At 70.2% G+C, this 20,345-nt stretch overlaps 2 protein-coding genes across 3 annotated transcripts; both read left to right on the top strand.

Moving 5' to 3' along the window:
• The first annotated feature begins 2,176 nt into the window (after positions 1-2,176).
• LOC132320095 (sodium/potassium-transporting ATPase subunit alpha-2) lies at positions 2,177-12,371 on the top strand. Of its 2 annotated transcripts, none has more exons than XM_059832302.1 (23): positions 2,177-2,205; positions 4,071-4,175; positions 4,270-4,329; positions 4,724-4,927; positions 5,460-5,573; positions 5,668-5,802; positions 6,149-6,266; positions 6,352-6,620; positions 6,819-7,017; positions 7,239-7,348; positions 7,455-7,589; positions 7,674-7,863; positions 8,438-8,613; positions 8,746-8,882; positions 8,950-9,100; positions 9,550-9,718; positions 9,804-9,958; positions 10,037-10,160; positions 10,743-10,888; positions 11,263-11,393; positions 11,482-11,583; positions 11,667-11,758; positions 12,332-12,371. In XM_059832302.1, exons 1-23 carry the CDS (start codon positions 2,194-2,196, stop codon positions 12,358-12,360), a joined length of 3,063 nt encoding a protein of 1,020 aa, XP_059688285.1. In that variant the 5' UTR covers positions 2,177-2,193; the 3' UTR covers positions 12,361-12,371. The 2 variants fall into 2 exon arrangements, with proteins under 2 accessions (XP_059688285.1, XP_059688284.1); XM_059832301.1 differs by lacking the exon at positions 2,177-2,205 and adding an exon at positions 3,926-3,979.
• A 2,380-nt stretch (positions 12,372-14,751) lies between these two features.
• CASQ1 (calsequestrin 1) lies at positions 14,752-19,675 on the top strand. Its single transcript, XM_059832051.1, has 11 exons — positions 14,752-14,991; positions 15,428-15,512; positions 15,814-15,914; positions 16,133-16,244; positions 16,609-16,682; positions 16,764-16,894; positions 18,688-18,733; positions 18,864-18,918; positions 19,010-19,110; positions 19,210-19,284; positions 19,520-19,675. The coding sequence occupies exons 1-11, from the start codon at positions 14,752-14,754 to the stop codon at positions 19,673-19,675; spliced, it is 1,176 nt and encodes a 391-aa protein (XP_059688034.1).
• Positions 19,676-20,345: the final 670 nt, after the last annotated feature.

Here is a 20,345-nt window from a genome sequence, read left to right as displayed (position 1 = left end):
CTGCGGGTGCAAGGCTGGACTGGGGGGACTGGTCCACACTGGGGATACTGGGCTACACTGGGAGCATAAGGCTGGACCAGGGGAACTGGTGCAGCAGACTGGGGTGTGGGGATGCTGGGAGCACTGGTGCAGACTGGTGTCACTGGTGCAGGGGGCTGTGGGCCCCACGGCCGTGCCCCCCCCATGCCCTTGAGCTGCCCTTGACGGTTGCCATGGCGACTAAGCCGGACCTTGGGGTCCGGGGGAGGAGGGACCGTGGGGAGGGGGTTCCTGGGAGGGGACCTTGGCGCGGGACTGGGGACACTGGGGCTGCGGGGCAGGACTGGGGGCCGGAAGGGACGGGGGGGTGACGGGGGGTGTCAGGACGTGACACTGGGCACCACCCTGGCACAGCCGCCTCCCTGGGCACAACCCTGTCCCCAGGAACAGCCACCGTAGACACCATCGGTCCCCAGGTGCAACCATGGTCCTGGGTACAGCGAGCCTGGGCACAGCCATGTCCCCAGGAACAGCCGTGTCCCCAGGAACAGCCATGTCCCCAAGCACAGCCGTGTCCCCAGGAACAGCCGTGTCCCCAGGAACAGTCGGTCCCCAGGAACAGCCATGTCCCCAGGAACAGCCGTGTCCCCAGGAACAGCCATGTCCCCAAGCACAGCCGTGTCCCCAGGAACAGCCGTGTCCCCAGGAACAGTCGGTCCCCAGGAACAGCCATGTCCCCAAGCACAGCCGTGTCCCCAGGAACAGCCGTGTCCCCAGGAACAGTCGGTCCCCAGGAACAGTCGGTCCCCAAGCACAGTCAGTCCCCGGGCACAGTCGGTCCCCGGGCACAGCCATGTCCCCAAGCACAGCCATGTCCCCAAGCACAACCGTGTCCCCAAGCACAGCCGGTCCCCAAGCACAGTCGGTCCCCGGGCACAGTCGGTCCCCAAGCACAGCCATGTCCCCAAGCACAGTCGGTCCCCAAGCACAGCCATGTCCCCAAGCACAGCCATGTCCCCAGGAACAGCTGTGTCCCCAGGAACAGCCGTGTCCCCAAGCACAGTCAGTCCCCGGGCACAGTCGGTCCCAAGCACAGCCATGTCCCCAAGCACAGCCGGTCCCCAGACACAGCCATGTCCCCAGACACAGCCATGTCCCCAAGCACAGTCGGTCCCCAGACACAGCGGTGTCCCCAAGCACAGTCGGGTCCCAAGCACAACCGTGTCCCCAAGCACAGCCATGTCCCCAGGAACAGCTGTGTCCCCAGGAACAGCCGTGTCCCCAAGCACAGTCGGTCCCCGGGCACAGTCGGTCCCAAGCACAACCGTGTCCCCAAGCACAGCCGGTCCCCAGACACAGCCATGTCCCCCAAGCACAGCCATGTCCCCAAGCACAGTCGGTCCCCAGACACAGCCATGTCCCCGGGCACAGCCGGTCCCCGGGCACAGTCACCCCTGGGCACAGCCGTCCCCTGGGCACAGCCCCCCCCGCACAGCCCCCCCAGGCCCTGGCCTTTCCCCGGCTAATTTTAGCCCTCCCGCGTTCCCGGTTGCTGCCCGGTGGCACTGGCGACCGCGGCCGGGACAGGCCCGGCTGGGGCAGGAGCATACTGGGAGAACTGGGGGCACGCTGGCGGGGGCACCAGCCCCCCCCCAAACTGCCCCCCCGGGGTCACCCCCTGCTCTGGGGAGGCTATAGGGAGGGACCCCCGGCGTCCGGGTGGCCCCTGCCCCCCCCCCCCGCCAAGCCGTGGGGCCAGCGGGGGGGCCCGGACGCCGGGGGTCCCCTGACACCCCCCCCAGCGGGGGGGGCGGGTCAGGAGGGGGCGACCTCCGGCCCGGACACCTGGGTTCCCAGCGCTCGGGCGGCCCCCCCCGCCGCCCCGGCCGCTTGGGTCCCACGGCCGCCGGCAGGGAGGGGGCTGCGACCGGGAGGGGGCCCGGAGACCCCCGGCACGGCCGCGGGGGGGGGGGGGCGGGAGGAGACCCCCCCCCCATAACGGGGGGGACCGGAGAGGGGGTCCGGGGGGGGTCCGGGTCCGGCCAGGAGGGGCCCCGGGGGGCGGAGGAGGGGGGGCGGGGGGGCCGGCCCGGCCGGGGGGGCGGAGGGCGGGGGGGGGGGGGCCGGGCCGGGCGGGGCCCCGGAGGGTTTTTCTCGGCCGCCGCCGCCGCCGCCCCCGAGTGCCCCCGGGCCGAGAGCAGCGACGGCAGCGCCATGGGCAGAGGGGTGAGTAGGGGCGGCCCGGGGCGCCCGCTGCCCCGCCCACCCGCCCACGCGGGGCACCCCCCCACGCAGGGCACCCCCTCCCCCGCCCCGGAGCGCCCCAGCCGTGCGGGCACCCGCCCGCTGCCAGCCGGCGCCCGACCCTGGCACCCACCCGTGCGGGCGCCCACCGCCGCTGCCAGGCGGCACCCCACCCACGCGGGGCACCCACATCACCCCACCCCGCTGTCACCCGTGGGCGCTCTCCCCCCGCCGGGCCCTGCCCCCGGGCACCAGCACCCACCCCACGGGCGTCCTGCAGCCCGCGGCCCCCCCCGCCTCGATGCCGATGCCCGCCACCCCCCCCCCCCCCGCCACCCCCCGGAGTCCCCACTGCCGCCCCTCCCCGGTCCCGAGTGACCCCGACACGGGTGGGCAGCTGCCCCGGACGCCTGGGTCTCCCCGCTGCGGGGAAGGAATGCGAGGGGAGGAGGGGAAGGGTCCCCCATGGTGGGGAAACTGAGGCACGGAGCCGGGGTGCCCCCCGCGGAGGAACCCCCCCCCGTGCCCGTCCCCCACACCCGTGCCCGTGGCCCCCGTGCCCGTGGCCCCGGCTGCTCAGCGCCAGGGTCCTCGGTGCCGTGGCAACGGCCGCGGGGGGCCCCTGAGCCGGGACTGGCACCTCTCCCGGCAGCCCCCGTCCCGCCGGGCCCCCCCCGTCCCGCCTGGCACAGCCGGGGACCCCCCCCCCTCCCCACGCCGGGACCCCCCCCGGCCCCTGGGCACCCCGCCCAAAGGTGGGGGAAACCCCGCAGGATGTGGGACGGGGGTGCCCCCCACGCGTGCCCCCCACGGGTGTCCCCCTGTCACCTCCTGGCAGGCTGTCCCCAGAGAAATGCCGGGGGGGGGGGGGACACGACGACACGACACCACCCCCCCCCCAGTGCCACCCTCCTGCCGGCCCCCCCAAAATCCCGGGGTGTCCCCAGCAAGTGGGATCCCCCACCCGTGCAAAGGCAGAGAGTCCCCGCGTGGGGTGCTGGGGTCCCCGGTGTCCATGGGGGGGGGGGGGGGGGGGGCAGGCAGCAGAGCCCGCCCACGCCTGGGGGTGCCCCGGGGGGGTACGTGCCCCCCCGCGCCCCGTCCCCGCGGTAACACGACCCCTCCGCTCCGGCCGTTGTTCTTGGCACCGGGGCCGTTTTCCATGACTGCATCGGCCCCCCCGGCCCCCCCGGCCCCACGCTGGGGCACCCGCCGCCCCCCCGGCCCCTGCCTGCCCCTGCCAGCCCTGGGGGACCCCCCGCCGCTGGCAGCGGGGGGGTGTGTGTGTGTGGTTTGTGTCTGGGGGGGCTGTGTCACCCCCCCCCAAGGAGAGCGGGCAGGGCTGCCTGTCCCCTGCCCGTGACACCCCTGCCTCTCCGTGACACCCTTGGTGTTGGGGATGCGTTCCTCTCCCGAGCTTGCGGGGACCCCCCAACAGCCACAGTGACCCCCCAAGACCACAGTGCCACCCCCCCATGGCCCCAGGCCCCCCCCCCCCATGGCCAAAGTGACACCCTCATGGCCCTGGGCCCCCCCACCCATGGCCACAATGCCACCCCCACTTTCACTGCCACCCCTGCTCACAGTGCCCCCCCCACTTGGGACACACACCCCCCCCCCCCGCCTGCGGTGCCCCCCATGCCCACGCTGCCACCGGTGCCTGCAGTCCCCCCCGTGCCCACGGTGACGCCCCGTACCCTCGATGATGCCTGTGGCCACGGTGACCCCCATGCTGGCGGTGACATCCATGCCCATGGTAATGCCCGTGCCCACGGCGAGGGCCGTGCCGCCGGCGGTGCCAGCCGCACCGGCGGTGCCAGCATGCCCATGGGGTCCCGCGCCCGCAGGCCGGCCGGGAGTACTCGCCCGCTGCCACCACCTCCGAGAATGGGGGCGGCAAGAGGAAGCAGAAGGAGAAGGAGCTGGATGAGCTGAAGAAGGAGGTCAACTTGGTGAGGAGGGGGGACACCGGGGACACTGGGGACACTGGGGAGGGCTGACTGTGCCACCCTGGCCGGGGTGACACGGGTGATGTGTGCCCGGCAGGATGACCACAAGCTGTCCCTGGATGAGCTGGGCAGGAAGTACCAGGTGGACCTGTCCCGGGTGAGATGTCCCCACGTCCCCATGTCCCACCCTCAACACCATCTCCAGCGTCCCGCATCCCTCCTGTCCCCATGGGTGATGCGTGGCCGTGCCCTCCGTCCCCTCCTGGCACCCTGCATCCCTGTCCCCATGGGTGACACCCAGCCATGTCCCTTGTCCCCTCCTGGCACCCTGTCCCCATGGGTGACCCCTGGCCGTGCCTCCTGTCCCCTCCTGTCCCCATGGGTCCCCCCCGGCCATGCCTGCCCGTAGCCCCACATGTCCCCAGGGTGCCCTGGCCGTGGCAACCTGCCCTCCTGGACCCGCAGCGTGTCCCCTGGCTGGGACCCCCGTCCCCTCCCACCCCCCAGACTGCCCCCCCGGCCCTGGGTGGCAGCGTGTGCCCGTCCCGCAGGGCCTGACCAACGCGCGGGCGGCCGAGATCCTGGTGCAGGATGGCCCCAACGCCCTGACGCCCCCCCCCACCACCCCCGAGTGGGTCAAGTTCTGCCGGCAGCTCTTCGGGGGGTTCTCCATCCTGCTCTGGATCGGGGCCATCCTCTGCTTCCTGGCCTACGGCATCCAGGCCGCCATGGAGGACGAGCCCTCCAACGACAACGTGAGGGCACCCGGGGGGGGCACGGGCACCACGGGGGCACGGGCATCACGGGGCATTGGGGGTGCACAAGCATTGCAGGGGGCACAGGCATCATGGGGGGCATGAGCACTGCAGGGGCATGGGCATCCTTGGTGGGGGGCACAAGCACCCTTGGGGGGGGTCACGGGCATCATGGGGTATGGGCATCGTGGGGTTCATGAGCACCCTGGGGTGCACCGACATCATGGGGTGCATGGGCACCTCAGGGGGCACAGACACTGCAGGAGCATGGGCACCCTGGGGTGCATGAGCATTGGAGGGGGCATGGGCACCCTGAGGGGCACAGGCACCGTGGGGTCTCAGGGGCAGCGTGGGCACGGGCACGTGCCCCCTGCAACCACGTGCCAGCTCTTGGGGGGGTCTGGATGTGGGGGGCAAATGGGCCAGGCTGGTGCAGGGGGTCCCCTCCCTAGCACCCTGTGCTGGGGGGTACCCAGGGGGTCCCACCCTGCACCCTGGGGTGCCGGGTGCTGAGGTGCCGCCTGGGTCCCAGCTGTACCTGGGGGTGGTACTGGCTGCCGTCGTCATCGTCACGGGCTGCTTCTCCTACTACCAAGAGGCCAAAAGCTCCAAGATCATGGACTCCTTCAAGAACATGGTGCCCCAGGTAGGAGCCCTGGGTGGGCACCTGGCTTGGCACCGGGGTCCCGGGTGGGGTGGGGGTGCCCGGGCGACCCTCAGGGTGCCTTGTGCCCCGGCAGCAAGCGCTGGTGATCCGCGAGGGCGAGAAGATCCAGATCAACGCGGAGAACGTGGTGGTGGGCGACTTGGTGGAGGTGAAGGGGGGGGACCGGGTGCCCGCGGACATGCGCATCATCTCCTCCCACGGCTGCAAGGTGAGTGGGCACCGGTGGGTGCTGGAGCTGGCATGGGGTGGGCACTGAGAGTGGCACGGGGTGGGCACTGGTGGTGATATAGGATGGGGACCAGGACTAGCATGGGGTGGGCACCATGGGTAGCAGGGGTGGGCACTGGGACCAGCATCAAATGGGCACTGGGATGGGTATGGTTCAGGTACCATGACTTATATAGGGTGGACACCAGGGCTGGCATGGGGTGGGCACTGTGGAGGGCATGGGGTGGACACCAGAGCTGTCACGGGGACAGCGGGGCTGGACCGAGCCCAGCCGAGCCCAGCAGTGCCCGGTGCCCGCCGGCACCCACCCATGCTGTTGGCACCAGGTGGACAACTCGTCGCTGACGGGGGAGTCGGAGCCGCAGACCCGCTCGCCCGAGTTCACCCACGAGAACCCGCTGGAGACACGCAACATCTGCTTCTTCTCCACCAACTGTGTGGAAGGTGGGTCCCTGGGGGTCCCTGCCCGTGCGGGGTGGGGGGTCCCCGGTGCCCCCCGGGGCCGCATCACCCCTCCTCGTCCTGCTAGGCACTGCCCGCGGCATAGTCATCTCCACGGGGGACCGGACGGTGATGGGGCGCATCGCTTCGCTGGCCTCGGGGCTGGAGGTGGGGCGCACACCCATCGCCATGGAGATCGAGCACTTCATCCGCCTCATCACTGGTGTCGCAGTCTTCCTCGGCCTCTCCTTCTTCATCCTCTCCCTCATCCTGGGCTACACTTGGCTGGAGGCCGTCATCTTCCTCATCGGCATCATCGTGGCCAATGTTCCCGAGGGGCTGCTGGCCACTGTCACCGTAAGGGCCACCGGGGGAGCAGAGGGGTGGGACGGTGCAGTGGGGTCACTGGTTCTGCTGGGAGGGAGGTGGTGGGCACTGGTTCTGCTGGGCTGACCCTGGTGCACCCAGCAATGCCCGATGCCTGGTGCTTGCTGACACCCATGGGTGCCCTCCGAGCCCCGTGGGTGCCTGCTGAGCCCCGCGGTGCCCCCCCAGGTGTGCCTGACGCTGACGGCCAAGCGGATGGCGCGCAAGAACTGCCTGGTGAAGAACCTGGAGGCGGTGGAGACGCTGGGCTCCACCTCCACCATCTGCTCCGACAAGACGGGGACCCTCACCCAGAACCGCATGACCGTCGCCCACATGTGGTTCGACAACCAGATCCACGAGGCCGACACCACCGAGGACCAGTCGGGTGGGTGGCTGGCACCCGGACCCCCTGAGCACCCCCTTCCCAGGAGCACCCCCTTTCTTGCCCCTGCACCCGGGGCAACCCCTTGCCTTCAGCACCCACCCCCAGGGCACCCCACTCCTTGGGTCCTCAGGGCACCCCAGGGCACCTCCGGGAGTGCAGGAGGTGTCCCCGGAGGAGGTTGGGGGTCACCAGTGTGGCTGATGGGGACGGGTGTCCCCCAGGTGCCACCTTTGACAAGCGCTCGCCCACCTGGGCGGCACTGGCACGCATCGCCGGGCTCTGCAACCGCGCCGTCTTCAAGCCGGGCCAGGAAAACATCTCCATTTCCAAGGTAGGTGCATGGTGACCCCCCCAGAGCCCCCGGAATCCTGCTGAGAGCGGGGTGGTGCTGGTCCCGGTGCCGCCGGCATCACCCTCAGCACCCTTCCCCATGCCAGCGGGACACGGCAGGCGACGCCTCGGAGTCGGCGCTGCTGAAGTGCATCCAGCTCTCCTGCGGCTCCGTCAAGAAGATGCGGGACAAGAACCCCAAAGTCACCGAGATCCCCTTCAACTCCACCAACAAGTACCAGGTCTGCCGCACCGGCAGTGGCAGCGGTGACCCCGGGGTGGTCGGTCGATGCCGCCCGGTGCCAGCGTGTCTGCTGTGCCCACAGCTCTCCATCCACGAGCGGGAGGAGGACCCCCAGGGGTACCTGCTGGTGATGAAGGGGGCCCCCGAGCGCATCCTGGACCGCTGCTCCCGCATCCTGCTGCAGGGCCAGGAGGTGCCGCTGGACCAGGAGATGCGGGAGGCCTTCCAGAACGCCTACCTGGAGCTGGGGGGGCTGGGGGAGCGCGTCCTGGGTGAGGACGGGGGGTGCGGGGGGCGTGGGAGGCACGGGGGGGGCACAGGGGATGGGGCAGGGACGGGAGTGTGGGGGCACGAGTGGGTGGTGGGCAGGGGGTGTAGGGACATGGGGGCTCGGGGTGGGGTGACGGGGGATATGGGGGCCACAGGACAGGGGGATGGGGGGGCATCTGGATGTGGGGGACATGGGGGCAGGGGGACGTGCAGGACATAGAGGTGTAGGGACATGGAGGACATGGTAGGGGCATGGACAGAGGGACACGGGCGTGGGGCGATAGAACTTGGGGACATAGGGGACGTGGGGGGACGGGGCACACGGGGCAAGGGAAGATGGTGTGTAGGGGATGGAGGGGGTAGGACCGTGGGGACACAGGGGACACGGGGGGCAGGGAGGCTTGGGGGGCACTGGTGAAGGGGATGGGGGGCCTGAGCAATGGGGGGACATGGGGGACACAAGGGACGTGAGAGCAAGGGGGCACCGGGGGGGCTGTGGCGGGGACGAGGAGTACCGGACGAGGGAAGGGGGTGCCCGGGGGTGCCGGCACCCTGTCACCTGCTGGCACCCACCAGGTTTCTGCCACCTCTACCTGCCCCCGGACAAGTTCCCCCGTGGGTTCAGGTTTGACGCCGACGAGGTCAACTTTCCCACCAGCAACCTCTGCTTCGTGGGGCTGATGTCCATGATAGACCCGCCCCGCGCCGCCGTCCCCGATGCCGTTGGCAAGTGCCGCAGTGCCGGCATCAAGGTGAGACCCCCCTGTGCACCCCCCGACCCTCCCCAGGCTCCCCTGAGCAGGGGTCACTGCTGTCCCCCCATCCCTGCACCCCTGGGCTCTCCCCCCGCCCCGAGCAGGGGGTCACCCCTCTGTCCCCCCCAGGTGATCATGGTGACCGGGGACCACCCCATCACGGCCAAGGCCATTGCCAAGGGGGTGGGCATCATCTCGGAGGGCAACGAGACGGTGGAGGACATCGCCGCCCGCCTCAACATCCCCGTCAGCCAGGTCAACCCCCGGTAGGTGCCGGTGCAGGGTGGGGGTCCCGGGGGCCCGGCGGCCCCGGCTGAGGCTGCGGTGTGGCAGGGAGGCGAAGGCCTGCGTGGTGCACGGCTCCGACCTGAAGGACATGACCTCGGAGCAGCTGGACGAGATCCTCAAGAACCACACCGAGATCGTCTTCGCCCGCACGTCCCCCCAGCAGAAGCTCATCATCGTGGAGGGCTGCCAGCGGCAGGTGCCCCCGTCCCCGTGTCCCCTGCTGCCCCCCTCCCTGTGTCCCACAATGTCCCCATGCCTCACAGCGCCCTTGTCCCCGTGCCCTATGGTCCCCCTGTCTTGGTGCCCTGCGGTGCCCTGTCCCCGTGCCCCACCTTGTCCCCATTCCCGTGCCCCATGGTGCCCCTTTCCCTCTACCCCAAGGTACCCTGTCCCCCATACCCCATGGCGTCCCCGTCCCCATGCCCCGTGGTGTCCCCATCCCCAGGCCTGATGGTGTCCCCTATCCCTGTGCCCCACAGTGCCACCGTCCCTGTGCCCCGTGGTGTCCCCATGCCCCATGGTGTCCCCATCCCTGTGCCCTGTGATGTCCCCATGACCCACGGTGTGCCCGTCCCCATGCCCCACGATACCCCCACCCCCATGCCCTGTCCCCCTCCCCACGGTGCCTGACCCCCACGTCCCCAGGGTGCCATCGTGGCGGTGACGGGGGATGGGGTGAACGACTCCCCGGCACTGAAGAAGGCCGACATTGGCATTGCCATGGGCATCGCCGGCTCCGACGTCTCCAAGCAGGCGGCCGACATGATCCTTCTTGATGACAACTTTGCCTCCATTGTCACCGGTGTGGAGGAAGGTTGGGGCGGGCCCCTCCATCACCCTCCTCCCCCCGGACAGGCACCCGCTGCCCCCCGTCACCCACTGCCCCCCGTCCCCCGCAGGGCGCTTGATCTTCGACAACCTGAAGAAGTCCATCGCCTACACCCTGACCAGCAACATCCCCGAGATCACCCCCTTCCTCCTCTTCATCATCGCCAACATCCCCCTGCCCCTGGGCACCGTCACCATCCTCTGCATCGACCTGGGCACCGACATGGTGAGGATGGGGAGGGACAGGGGGTGACAGGGGGTGACAGGGGGTGACAAGGAGTGACTGTCCCCCCCCGCCACCCAGGTCCCCGCCATCTCCCTGGCGTATGAGGCAGCCGAGAGCGACATCATGAAGCGGCAGCCCCGGAACCCTCGGACCGACAAGCTGGTGAACGAGAGGCTCATCAGCATGGCCTACGGGCAGATCGGTGAGGGGCGGGGGCACTGGGCCCCCCCGGGCAGCGCTGGGGGGCAATGGGGGCCACCAGCACCAGTGGCACCCCAGGACCCAGTGGTGCTTCCAAGTGAGGTCCCCCCAGCTGGCATCCGGAGCCCTATGTGACCCCGGGGCACCCACTGGTGACAGTGGAGCACCCACCTGTGACCCCGGGACAGCAAGTGGCACCGGGCTGTGCCGTGATAAGCCGTGCCCTGAGCCCACGCGCCCCAAAGGGGGATGTGGGGGGACACCAGGGGACATCCAGGTGCCACCAAGGTCCCCCCACACCCCCTTGTGCCACCGGCATCCCCTGTGTGAAGGATCACCCCTTGGGGTGCCGATCCCTGATCCTGGGGGTGCCGTTCCCTGATCCCAGGGCGTGCTGATCCCTGATCTTGGGGGTGCCGATCCCTGATCCGGAGGTGCTGATCCCGGGGTGCCAATCCTTGATCCCAGGCGTGCCCATCCCTACTCTGGGGGTGCCGATCCCAGGATGCCCATCCCTGATCCCAGGATGCCCTTCCCTGATCCCCGGGAACCGATCCCTGATCCCGGGGTGCTGCTCCCGCAGGGATGATCCAGGCACTGGGCGGTTTCTTCACCTACTTCGTGATCCTGGCGGAGAACGGCTTCCTGCCCGGCACGCTGGTGGGCATCCGCCTGGCCTGGGACGACCGCTCCACCAACGACCTGGAGGACTCCTACGGCCAAGAGTGGGTGCGTGGGCCCTCGCACGCCCCTCGCACGCCCCTCGCACGCCCCTCGCACGCCCACTTCTGCGCCTGCCTGGGCGCAGCTCTGCACCACGTGTGCTTACACACATGTGCTCTCACCTGCCCGTGGTTGTGCGTGTGCAAACCCACCCCTCATTTCGTGCAAAGCCCTCGCACGCGTGTGCACACGCGTGCGTGTGTGTGTGCACGCGCCGTCCCACGCTTGTCCTTCTGCACACCCCCTTGCACACTTACGCACCTGCCCCTGCACGGCGGTGCCCGTGCGTGCCCTCCTGTGCGTGAGCGTGCGAAGCAGGGGGGCACGCGGGCGTGCAAGGGGGGGCACGCGGGCGTGCGCTGAGGCCGTGCCCCCCCCAGACCTACGAGCAGCGGAAGGTGGTGGAGTTCACCTGCCACACCGCCTTCTTCGCCAGCATCGTGGTGGTGCAATGGGCCGACCTCATCATCTGCAAGACCCGCCGCAACTCCGTCTTCCAGCAGGGCATGAAGTGGGTGCCCCCCTCACCCATCAGCACCCATGGGTGCTCCCCCCCCCCCGCCCTCCCCGTGCCTCCCAACCACACCGTTCTCCCGCAGGAACAAGATCCTGATCTTCGGGCTGCTGGAGGAGACGGCGTTGGCCGCGTTCCTCTCCTACTGCCCCGGCATGGGGGTGGCCCTGCGCATGTACCCCCTCAAGTGAGTCGGGGGGTGGGGGGGGCACCCCGGCCCTGCCCCCCCCACCCATGGGTGCCCCCCCACTGACGCTGCCCCCCCCCCAGGGTCACCTGGTGGTTCTGCGCCTTCCCCTACAGCCTCCTCATCTTCGCCTACGACGAGGTGCGCAAACTCATCCTGCGCCGCTACCCCGGCGGTGAGTGAGCCCCCCCACCCCCGGCATGGCCCCCCCCCCCCCGGGGGTTGCCCCCCCAGGGTGGGCATTGCTCTCCCCCCACTTGGGGCACAGGCCCCCCAACCCCCTATTATGGGCTCTGCCCCCCAAATCCTCCCTTGTTGAGCACCCCAAAGTCATCACTGCCCCCCCCACTGGCACAGCCCCTTAAGGCCCCCCCGTCTTGTTCCCGTGCCCCCCCCACTGCCCCCCGAAGCAGTTGCTGTCCCCCAAAACTGCCCTCAGGGCTGGCACCTGCACCCAAAGGAGGGGGGGGGGTGGGGGGGGGTGGGTTTAGAGGCTACCCGGATGGGTGGGGGCACCCACTGGGGTTGGGGGGGTCCCAGAGAAGTGGGGGGGCACCCAAGACGCATGGGGAGCACCCAAGGGGGTTGGGGGAGACCCAGGGAAATGGGGAGCCCCATGGGAGAAGGGGATACCCAGGAGAGGTGCGGGGCACCCACGGGGTGGGGGGGCACCCAGGGGGGCTGGGGCACACCCGGGGGGGTGAGGGCACCCCCAGCTCGCCCCCCCCTGACGCCGGCGCCCTTGCAGGCTGGGTGGAGAAGGAGACCTACTACTAGGTGCCCGTGCGGGGCCCCCCGGCCCCCCCTCACCCCAACCCCGCACCCCCGTACTAACCCCGGGGGCTGGCGCTGCCGGGCACGGCGGGGGGGGTCGGGACCCCCCCCGGCCAGGGGGGACCCCGGAGTGCGGGGGGGGGCACCCTTTGCTCCCCCCATGGGGCACCCAGACCCCCCCCACCCCTCTTCAGAGCAATAAAACAGTTTAACCCTTTCGTGCCCTCGTCTGTGCTGGAGGGGGAATGGGGGGCGATGGGGGGGGGGGCAGAGGGACCGGGGGGGGCAGGATGGGGGGGGGCACATGAGAAGGATGGACCCTGGCTGTCCCGCCCCTGCCTCCGTGTCCCCCCATGTCCTCTGTGTCCCCCAGTACCCCGTGTCCCCCCCATGCCCCCCCATGTCCTCATGTGTGTCCCCCCAGGTGAGCAGCGCCCCCTGGTGGTTGCCCCCCCAGAATCAACCCCGGGGGCAGCTCCCCTCCACCCCGCGCCCCCCCCATCATTTCTCAGCCTCTGCAATGGGGCAGCTGAGGGGCATCAATAACCCGCTGCCCCCCCCAGCACCCTGAGGGCCCCCCCCCCCCCAGCTCAGGGTGACCTGCCAGGGCCTCGCTGTGTGAGTCCCCCGGTGGGGGGAGCTGGGGGTGCCCCGGCCCTGCTGAGTCAGCAGCGCGGGGGGGGTGCAGGGTCCAGCCCCGCTCGGGTTTCGCCGCCGGGTTTCGGTGTCGCCTGGGGTTAAAAATAAGGAGTCGGGGTCACCCGAAACCAGGGCTGGGGTGGAGGGAGCTTGGGGTGGGGGACGGGGACCCCCTGTACCCACTGGCACCTGCGTGTGAGGGTCCTGGGCACCCCATAATCCCACTATGGGGGTCCTGGGCACCCCAATTCCCTGCACACAGGTGTGCTGGGCACCCACAGCCCTGTGCACAAGGGTCCTGGGCACCTCACCTCCCTGATTATGGGGTTCTGGGCCCCCACAGCCTTTGGCATGGGGGTCCTGGGCACCCCACCTCCTTGGACACAGGGTCCCATGCACCCACCTCCCTGGGCATCATGGGGGTCCTGGACACCCCAGCCCCTCCGTGGGGGTCCTGTGCACCCACTTCCCTGGGAATGGGCGTCCTGAGCACCCATGGTTCTTGGCATAAGGGTCCTGGGCACCCCACCTCCTTGGGCACAGGGGTCCCATGCACCCACCTCCCTGGGCATGGGGATCTTGGACACCCCCAGCCCCTTCATGGGGGTCCTGGGCACCCACCTCCCTGATAACGGGGGTCCTGGGCACCCACCTCCCCCCAGCGCAGGTGTCCTGGCCCCCCCCATGGCTTCTTGGCTTGGGGGGAGAAGCCCCCCCACCCCTGGGGGTGGCCATGGGGGGTCCGGCCCCCCCAGCCCGGGGGATCCACTTCTCAGTGGTCAGCAGAGTGGGTGGTCACCCGATCCAAGGGGGACGGAGGTGACAAAATACCATGTCCCCCCTCCCTGACGGAGCCGGGCAGCTGATGGCAGAGGTGCTGGGGGGTCCCCATCGGCTCCAGCCCAGGGCTGGGTCCCCTCGGTCCTGGGGTGGGGTGCCCAGTGCCGGGAGGGTGGGATGGGGGTACCCACACCCCCATCCTGGTGCCCTCAGGGCCACCTCTGGTATGTCCCTGTCCCTGTCCCCCGCCAGGGGCTCTGGGGGGTGGGAGCAGCCACCCGGGCCCCCCATCCCTGCAGCGTCCCTGGCCCCACGCTCAGCTCCTTATTTTTAGCCCCGGCCCCCCCCCGGCTCCCTCCGGCTCCTCTTTCCTTCCTTAATATGGAGCTGGAGCGGGCGCGAGGCGGGAAGGGACGGGGCTGAGCCCCCCCGGCCGGACCCTGCGCCCCCGGGGCCCTGAGCCCCCCGTGCCGTGGGGGGACGGGGGTGCAGGGGGTCAGGGTGCCACTGCCCCCCACTTCGTGCCTTCAGCCACTTTGGGGCTGGGAAGGGGCCACGTGTCTGTGCGTCCCCCCCAGCTGTGTCTGTCCGTCCCCTCCTGGCGGGGCCGGAAGGGGCCGTGTCTGTCCGTCCCCGGGGGCCAGGCAGGGGTTGTGTGTCCGTCCCCTGTGCTGGTCCCAGTCGGACTCTGTCTGTCTGTCTGTCCGTGCCTGGACACGAAGACATCGTCTGTCTGTCCCCAGGCTGTGTCTGTCTGTCCCCCTCCGGCTGTTGTCCAGCCCAGGGGCTGGCTGGCTGGCTGTCCCCGGGGCTGTCTGTCCCTTCCCTGGCTGTGTGTCCACCCCTGCTTGTCTGTGACTCCCATCCCCATCTGTCCGTCTGTCTGTCCCTCTCTGCAGGTCCATATCTGCCCGTCCGTCCGTGGTCCCATCCACCCACTCGTCCCTCCCTGTCCGTGGGGCCGCCCGGCGGGCGATGGGGGTCTGGGGGTGGGTGCTGGTGCTGCTGGCGCTGGGGGCCGGGGGCCCGGGGGCAGCCGGGGAGGGCCTGGACTTCCCCACCTACGACGGGCTGGACCGGGTGCTGCCCGTCACCCTGAAGAACTACAAGGCGATGCTGAAGCGGTTCCCGGTGCTGGCCCTGCTCCATCACCGCCCCGGCCGGGGCGACCGGGGGGCCCAGCGCCACCGCGAGATGGAGGAGCTGGTCCTGGAGGTGGGCACGGGGGTCACGGGGGGTGGGGGACACCGGGGGGACCCCGCATGGCACTGGGGACAGTGTAGGGACCAGGGGACGGTGGAGGGACAGGCACCGATGCTGAGGTACCGGTACCCGTGTGGCACCGGGGATACTGGTGGGGTCCAGGGGACACCGGTGGGACAGGCACCAGCACCCATATGGCACTGGGGACACTGGTAGGGACCAGGGTATGCTGCCAACACCACCGGCCGTGGGGACACCGGCTGCTGGGGGTGACCCATCCCCACGAGCTGGCACCTGCCAGGACCCCCGGCACAGGTTGGGGGGGAATGGATGGACAGAGGGAGAGGGGGGGGGCACAGCCGGGCTGGGGACCCTGGGGGACCCTGGGGACCCTTGGCTGGGAGGGGACGGGACTGGTGACAGGTGCCCCAGCACGGTGTCCCCCCAGCTGGCAGCTCAGGTGCTGGAGCACAAGGGAGTGGGCTTCGGCCTCGTCGACTCCGAGAAGGACGCGGTTGTCGCCAAAAAGCTGGGTAAGGGTGACCCGCCCCGTGCCCCCCCACTTTCTGGGACCCCTCAGGGTCAGAGACACCCCCCCCAGATCCCCCAACCAGGCACAGAGACCCACCTGGCCCCCCCCAAACCTGGCACAGGAAGCGCTGTATCCCCCCCCGAGACAGGGATCCCCATAAGCCCCACTCCCCCCCCCCGCCCCCCCCCCGACCTGGGACAGGCACCCCTCTGTGTCCCCAGCCAGGCACAGGGACCGCCCCCACCCTGGACCCCCAAACCAGGCACAGAACCCCCCCAGCTGAGCTCCCCCCACCGCCCCAGGCCTGACGGAGGAGGACAGCATCTACGTGTTCAAGGAGGACGAGGTGATCGAGTACGACGGGGAGCTGGCAGCGGACACGCTGGTGGAGTTCCTGCTGGATGTGAGAGCCCCCTCCACCCCGCTGGGGTCCCAGGCGCCCGGGACCCCCCCCAACCGCTGCCTCCCCCCATGTCTCAGGAGGGAACCCAGGAATCTGGTCCCCCAGCCCTCACTTTGCACGGCTGGGGAAGACCTGGGCGTAATGACCCCCCCACCCCAGCTATCCCTGACCCGGGGGGGTCCCTGGGGACCCCGGTGCTGCCCCCCCACCCCTCCCAGGTGCTGGAGGACCCAGTGGAGTTTATTGAGGGCGACCACGAGCTCCAGGCCTTCGAGAACATCGAGGATGACCCCAAACTCATTGGCTACTTCAAGAACAAGGACTCAGAGCGTATGTGGGGCTGGGGCAGCCCCCCATGCCCCCCCTGCGTCCCCCTGTCCCCCCCAGAACCCCAGCCACAGCCCCCAATCCATCCTTCCATCCATCCTTTTGCTCATCCATCATCCCTCCATTGCTCCCTCCATCCTTCCCTCTGTCCATCCCTCCCTCCACGAGGGCATCAGGGACTGATCCGAACAACGCTGGGCATGTTCAGGACTGCGGGACTGGGGGGGTCCTTCTGGAGCCAGAGCCACCAGGATGGATCTGGGCTGGGAGTCCCGGTGCTGGCACCCGCTGCCGGTGCGGGGACGTGGGGCCGGGACCCGGTGTTGGTACCCGGTGCCGGCACCAGGACCCACCCCTGCTCCCCCAGACTTCAAGGCCTTTGAGGAAGCGGCGGAGGAGTTTCACCCCTACATCCCCTTCTTCGCCACCTTTGACAGCAAGGTAGGGGCGAGGGTCCCGATGGGGCAGGGTCACCCCCTGCCAGCACCCATGGGCGGCTCAGGGACCCCAACCCCGCCCCAGGCGGCCAAGAAGCTCACCCTGAAGCTGAATGAGGTCGACTTCTACGAGCCCTTCATGGAGGAGCCACTGACCATCCCCGACCGGCCCAACAGCAAGGAGGAGATCGTGGCCTTCGTAGAGGAGCACAAGCGGTGGGGACCAGGGTGGTTGCCCTGGGAGATGGTTGCCAGGGGAGATGGTTGCCAGGGGAGGTGGTTGCCATGGGGAGATGGTTGCCAGGGGAGATGGCTGCCACGGGAGGAAGTTGCCAGGGGAGATGGTTGCCAGGGGAGGCGGTTGCCAGGGGCGGTGGTTGTCAGGGGAGGTGGTTGCCATGGGGAGGCGGTTGCCAGGGGAAGTGGTTGCCAGGGGACGCGGTTGCCAGGGGAGGTGGTTGCCAGGGGAGATGGTTGCCAGGGGAGGCAGTTGCCATGGGGAGACGGTTGCCAGGGGAGGTGGTTGCCATGGGGAGATGGTTGCCATGGGGAGGTGGTTGCCAGGGGAGGCTGTTGCCATGGGGAGACGGTTGCCAGGGGAGGTGGTTGCCATGGGGAGACGGTTGCCAGGGGAGGTAGTTGCCATGGGGAGATGGTTGCCATGGGGAGGTGGTTGCCAGGGGAGGCCGTTGCCAGGGGAGGTGGTTGCCAGGGGAGATGGTTGCCAGGGGAGGCAGTTGCCATGGGGAGACGGTTGCCAGGGGAGGTGGTAGCCATGGGGAGATGGTTGCCATGGGGAGATGGTTGCCAGGGGAGGTGGTTGCCAGGGGAGATGGTTGCCAGGGGAGATGGTTGCCAGGGGAGGCAGTTGCCATGGGGAGATGGTTGCCATGGGGAGATGGTTGCCAGGGGAGGTGGTTGTCAGGGGAGGTGGTTGCCATGGGGAGACGGTTGCCAGGGGAAGCGGTTGCCAGGGGAGGCGGTTGCCAGGGGAGATGGTTGCCATGGGGAGGTGGTTGCCATGGGGAGGTGGTTGCCAGGAGAGGCCGTTGCCAGGGGAGGTGGTTGTCAGGGGAGGTGGTTGCCATGGGGAGACGGTTGCCAGGGGACGCGGTTGCCAGGGGAGGTGGTTGCCATGGGGAGATGGTTGCCAGGGGAGGCCGTTGCCAGGGGAGGTGGTTGCCAGGGGAGATGGTTGCCAGTGGAGGCAGTTGCCATGGGGAGACGGTTGCCAGGGGAGGTGGTTGCCATGGGGAGATGGTTGCCATGGGGAGATGGTTGCCAGGGGAGGTGGTTGCCAGGGGAGATGGTTGCCAGGGGAGGTGGTTGCCAGGGGCGGTGGTTGCCAGGGGCGGTGGTTGCCGTGGGGAAGGGGTTGCCATGGGAGACCGTTGCCATGGGAGGTGCTTGCCATGGGGAGGTGACTGCCGGGGCAACCGCAGCCTCGGGGATGGGGGATTCCCGGGGCGGGGGAGGTGGGGCCCCCCCCGGTGCGCAGCGAGGCCCGAGCCCTCCCCAGCCCCCACCCCGCTCCCCTCCCCCCGCCCTGGCAGCCCCCTCTTCCCCCGACACCGCTTTGCTGGCGGTGGTCCCTGGGGTGAAACGAGTTTGCGAGGCCTCAGTAGGCGGGGGGGGGGTGGGACGCTGAGCCTGCCTCCGGGGGGGGTGTCGGTGGGCCGTGGGGTCCCGTCGGGGCGGGCAGGGCAGGGTTAAGGCCCGGGCGCTGCCGGGATGTTCCCGCAGCCTTAATCCCCACCCTGGATCAACCCGCCCCCCCGCCGCGGCCTCAATCCCGCGGGAGATGGGGGGACCCTCCACGCCCCCCCACCCCAGATGCCAGCGGTGCCAGGGGGCTCAGCCCTGGGGTGTCCTACCCCCCCCCCCCCCCAGCTGCTGCACCCCCATCTGAGCAGCCCCCCCAGCTGCACAGCAGAGCCCGGGGGGGATCAGCGGCTCCGGGGCGGGGGGAGGGTTTGGGGGTGCCCCTCACGGTCCCCCCCATCCCGCAGGGCCACTCTGAGGAAACTCAAACCCGAGAGCATGTACGAGACCTGGGTGAGTGCGGGGGGAGAGGGATGGGGGGGTCCTGCCCCCATCACCTTGACAACCCCCCCCAGGGAGCCCCCCCCCCCCCCCGCTGGGGTGCCCCCTCCCCCGCTGGTGACACCGGCCCGTGTCCCCCCAGGAGGATGACATGGATGGAATCCACATCGTGGCCTTCGCAGAGGAGGATGATCCGGGTGAGGGAGGTGGCCTGGGGAGCCGGGGGGGGGGTCAGGGGGCCCGGGGGGGTCCCGGCTCCCCTCACCCCCACCACACACCCCTCCCCAGACGGGTTCGAGTTCCTGGAGATCCTGAAGGACGTGGCCCGGGACAACACGGACAACCCCGACCTCAGCATCCTCTGGATCGACCCCGAGGATTTCCCACTGGTACCAGACCCCCCTGGCGGGGGGACACCCCGCCACGACCCCCCAGCACTGCGGGGTGGGCCGGGGGTGGGGGGGGCTGACCCGTGTGTGCCCCCCCAGCTCATCCCCTACTGGGAGAAAACCTTCAACATCGACCTGTCCCGGCCCCAGATCGGGGTGGTCAACGTCACCGACGTGAGTGTCCCCCCCCCGGGACCCCCGGCATGGCCCCCCCGCCATGTCAGCCAGCCCTGGGGGCTGAGTCCTGACGGGCTCATCACACCGGTGGGCCTCAAAGGCAGCCCTGGGAGCCGGGGTCCCAGCCTGTCCTGTCACCCGCGGGTCCCACGCCCCCCCCGGGTGTCCCCTGCCCCCTCCCACGGCAGATGCCCCCCCTGCCCGTCCCACGTCCCCCCGCCGGCGTCCCCAGGCTGACAGCGTGTGGCTGGAGATGGCGGACGAGGACGACCTGCCCGGCCCGGCGGAGCTGGAGGAGTGGATCGAGGACGTGCTGGCGGGAGACATCAACACCGAGGACGACGACGACGATGATGACGATGATGATGATGATGACGATGACGACTAGGCCTTGCGCTGGGCCTCTGCTCCCGGCCCCGTCCCTGTGCGAGCCATTAAAGTCCCCAAAGAACCAGGCTGTGTCACGGGGGGGGGGACGGGGGGGCTGGAGATGCTCCAGGCACAAGCGAGATCCCAGTGCGAGACCCCTCGTGCGAGACCCCCGTGAAAGATTTCCCCCCCACCATGCACGATCCACGGTGCAGCATCCCGCGAGCTCAGCCCCTAAAAGACACCCCCCCCCCGGAAAACCCCCCACGTGAGATCCCGGTGGCAGCTCCCGGGGGATCTCCCGGTGCAAACACCACCACCCCCCCCGCCCCCCCCGTGGAAATCCCCGTGCAGGATCCCTCTGCTCGAGACCCCTCCCCATGCGAGCCCCGCCCCCGGGCAAGCCCCCCCCCGGGTGGGGAGATCCCCAGTGCGAGATTCCCCCCCCCACAGGGGACTTTCCCTCGGGCTTCCTGGGGGGGAACAGTGACTCCCGGGGGGGGACTTGGCCACTCGTGGGTGTCCCCCGCGGTGCCTCTTTCTTGGGGTGGCAGCCGGGGGTCGCTGGGGGGGGGCACCCCAAGAGGATGGGGGAGACACCAGGAACGCCGCCCCACGGGACGGCGCGTGGGTGCCCCCCACGGGTGTCCGCGCCAGCCCCCACCCACCCACGGTCCCGTGGGGCGGGG

The sequence above is a fragment of the Gavia stellata genome, chromosome 33, assembly GCF_030936135.1.
Source record: "Gavia stellata isolate bGavSte3 chromosome 33, bGavSte3.hap2, whole genome shotgun sequence".
Classification (NCBI taxonomy): domain Eukaryota; kingdom Metazoa; phylum Chordata; class Aves; order Gaviiformes; family Gaviidae; genus Gavia; species Gavia stellata.
This window is presented reverse-complemented; position numbering and strand designations above follow the sequence as displayed.

Bases quoted from the DNA above. Each gene is read 5' to 3' on its own strand.
- LOC132320095 (XM_059832301.1), top strand. From the start codon at position 3,926: ATGATGCCTGTGGCCACGGTGACCCCCATGCTGGCGGTGACATCCATG. The intron at 10,889-11,262 runs GTGCGTGGGCCC...TGCCCCCCCCAG, and splicing joins ACTCCTACGGCCAAGAGTGG to ACCTACGAGCAGCGGAAGGT. The intron at 11,584-11,666 runs GTGAGTCGGGGG...CCCCCCCCCCAG, and splicing joins CTGCGCATGTACCCCCTCAA to GGTCACCTGGTGGTTCTGCG.
- CASQ1 (XM_059832051.1), top strand. From the start codon at position 14,752: ATGGGGGTCTGGGGGTGGGTGCTGGTGCTGCTGGCGCTGGGGGCCGGG. The intron at 16,683-16,763 runs GTAGGGGCGAGG...ACCCCGCCCCAG, and splicing joins TCGCCACCTTTGACAGCAAG to GCGGCCAAGAAGCTCACCCT. The intron at 19,285-19,519 runs GTGAGTGTCCCC...CGGCGTCCCCAG, and splicing joins GGGTGGTCAACGTCACCGAC to GCTGACAGCGTGTGGCTGGA.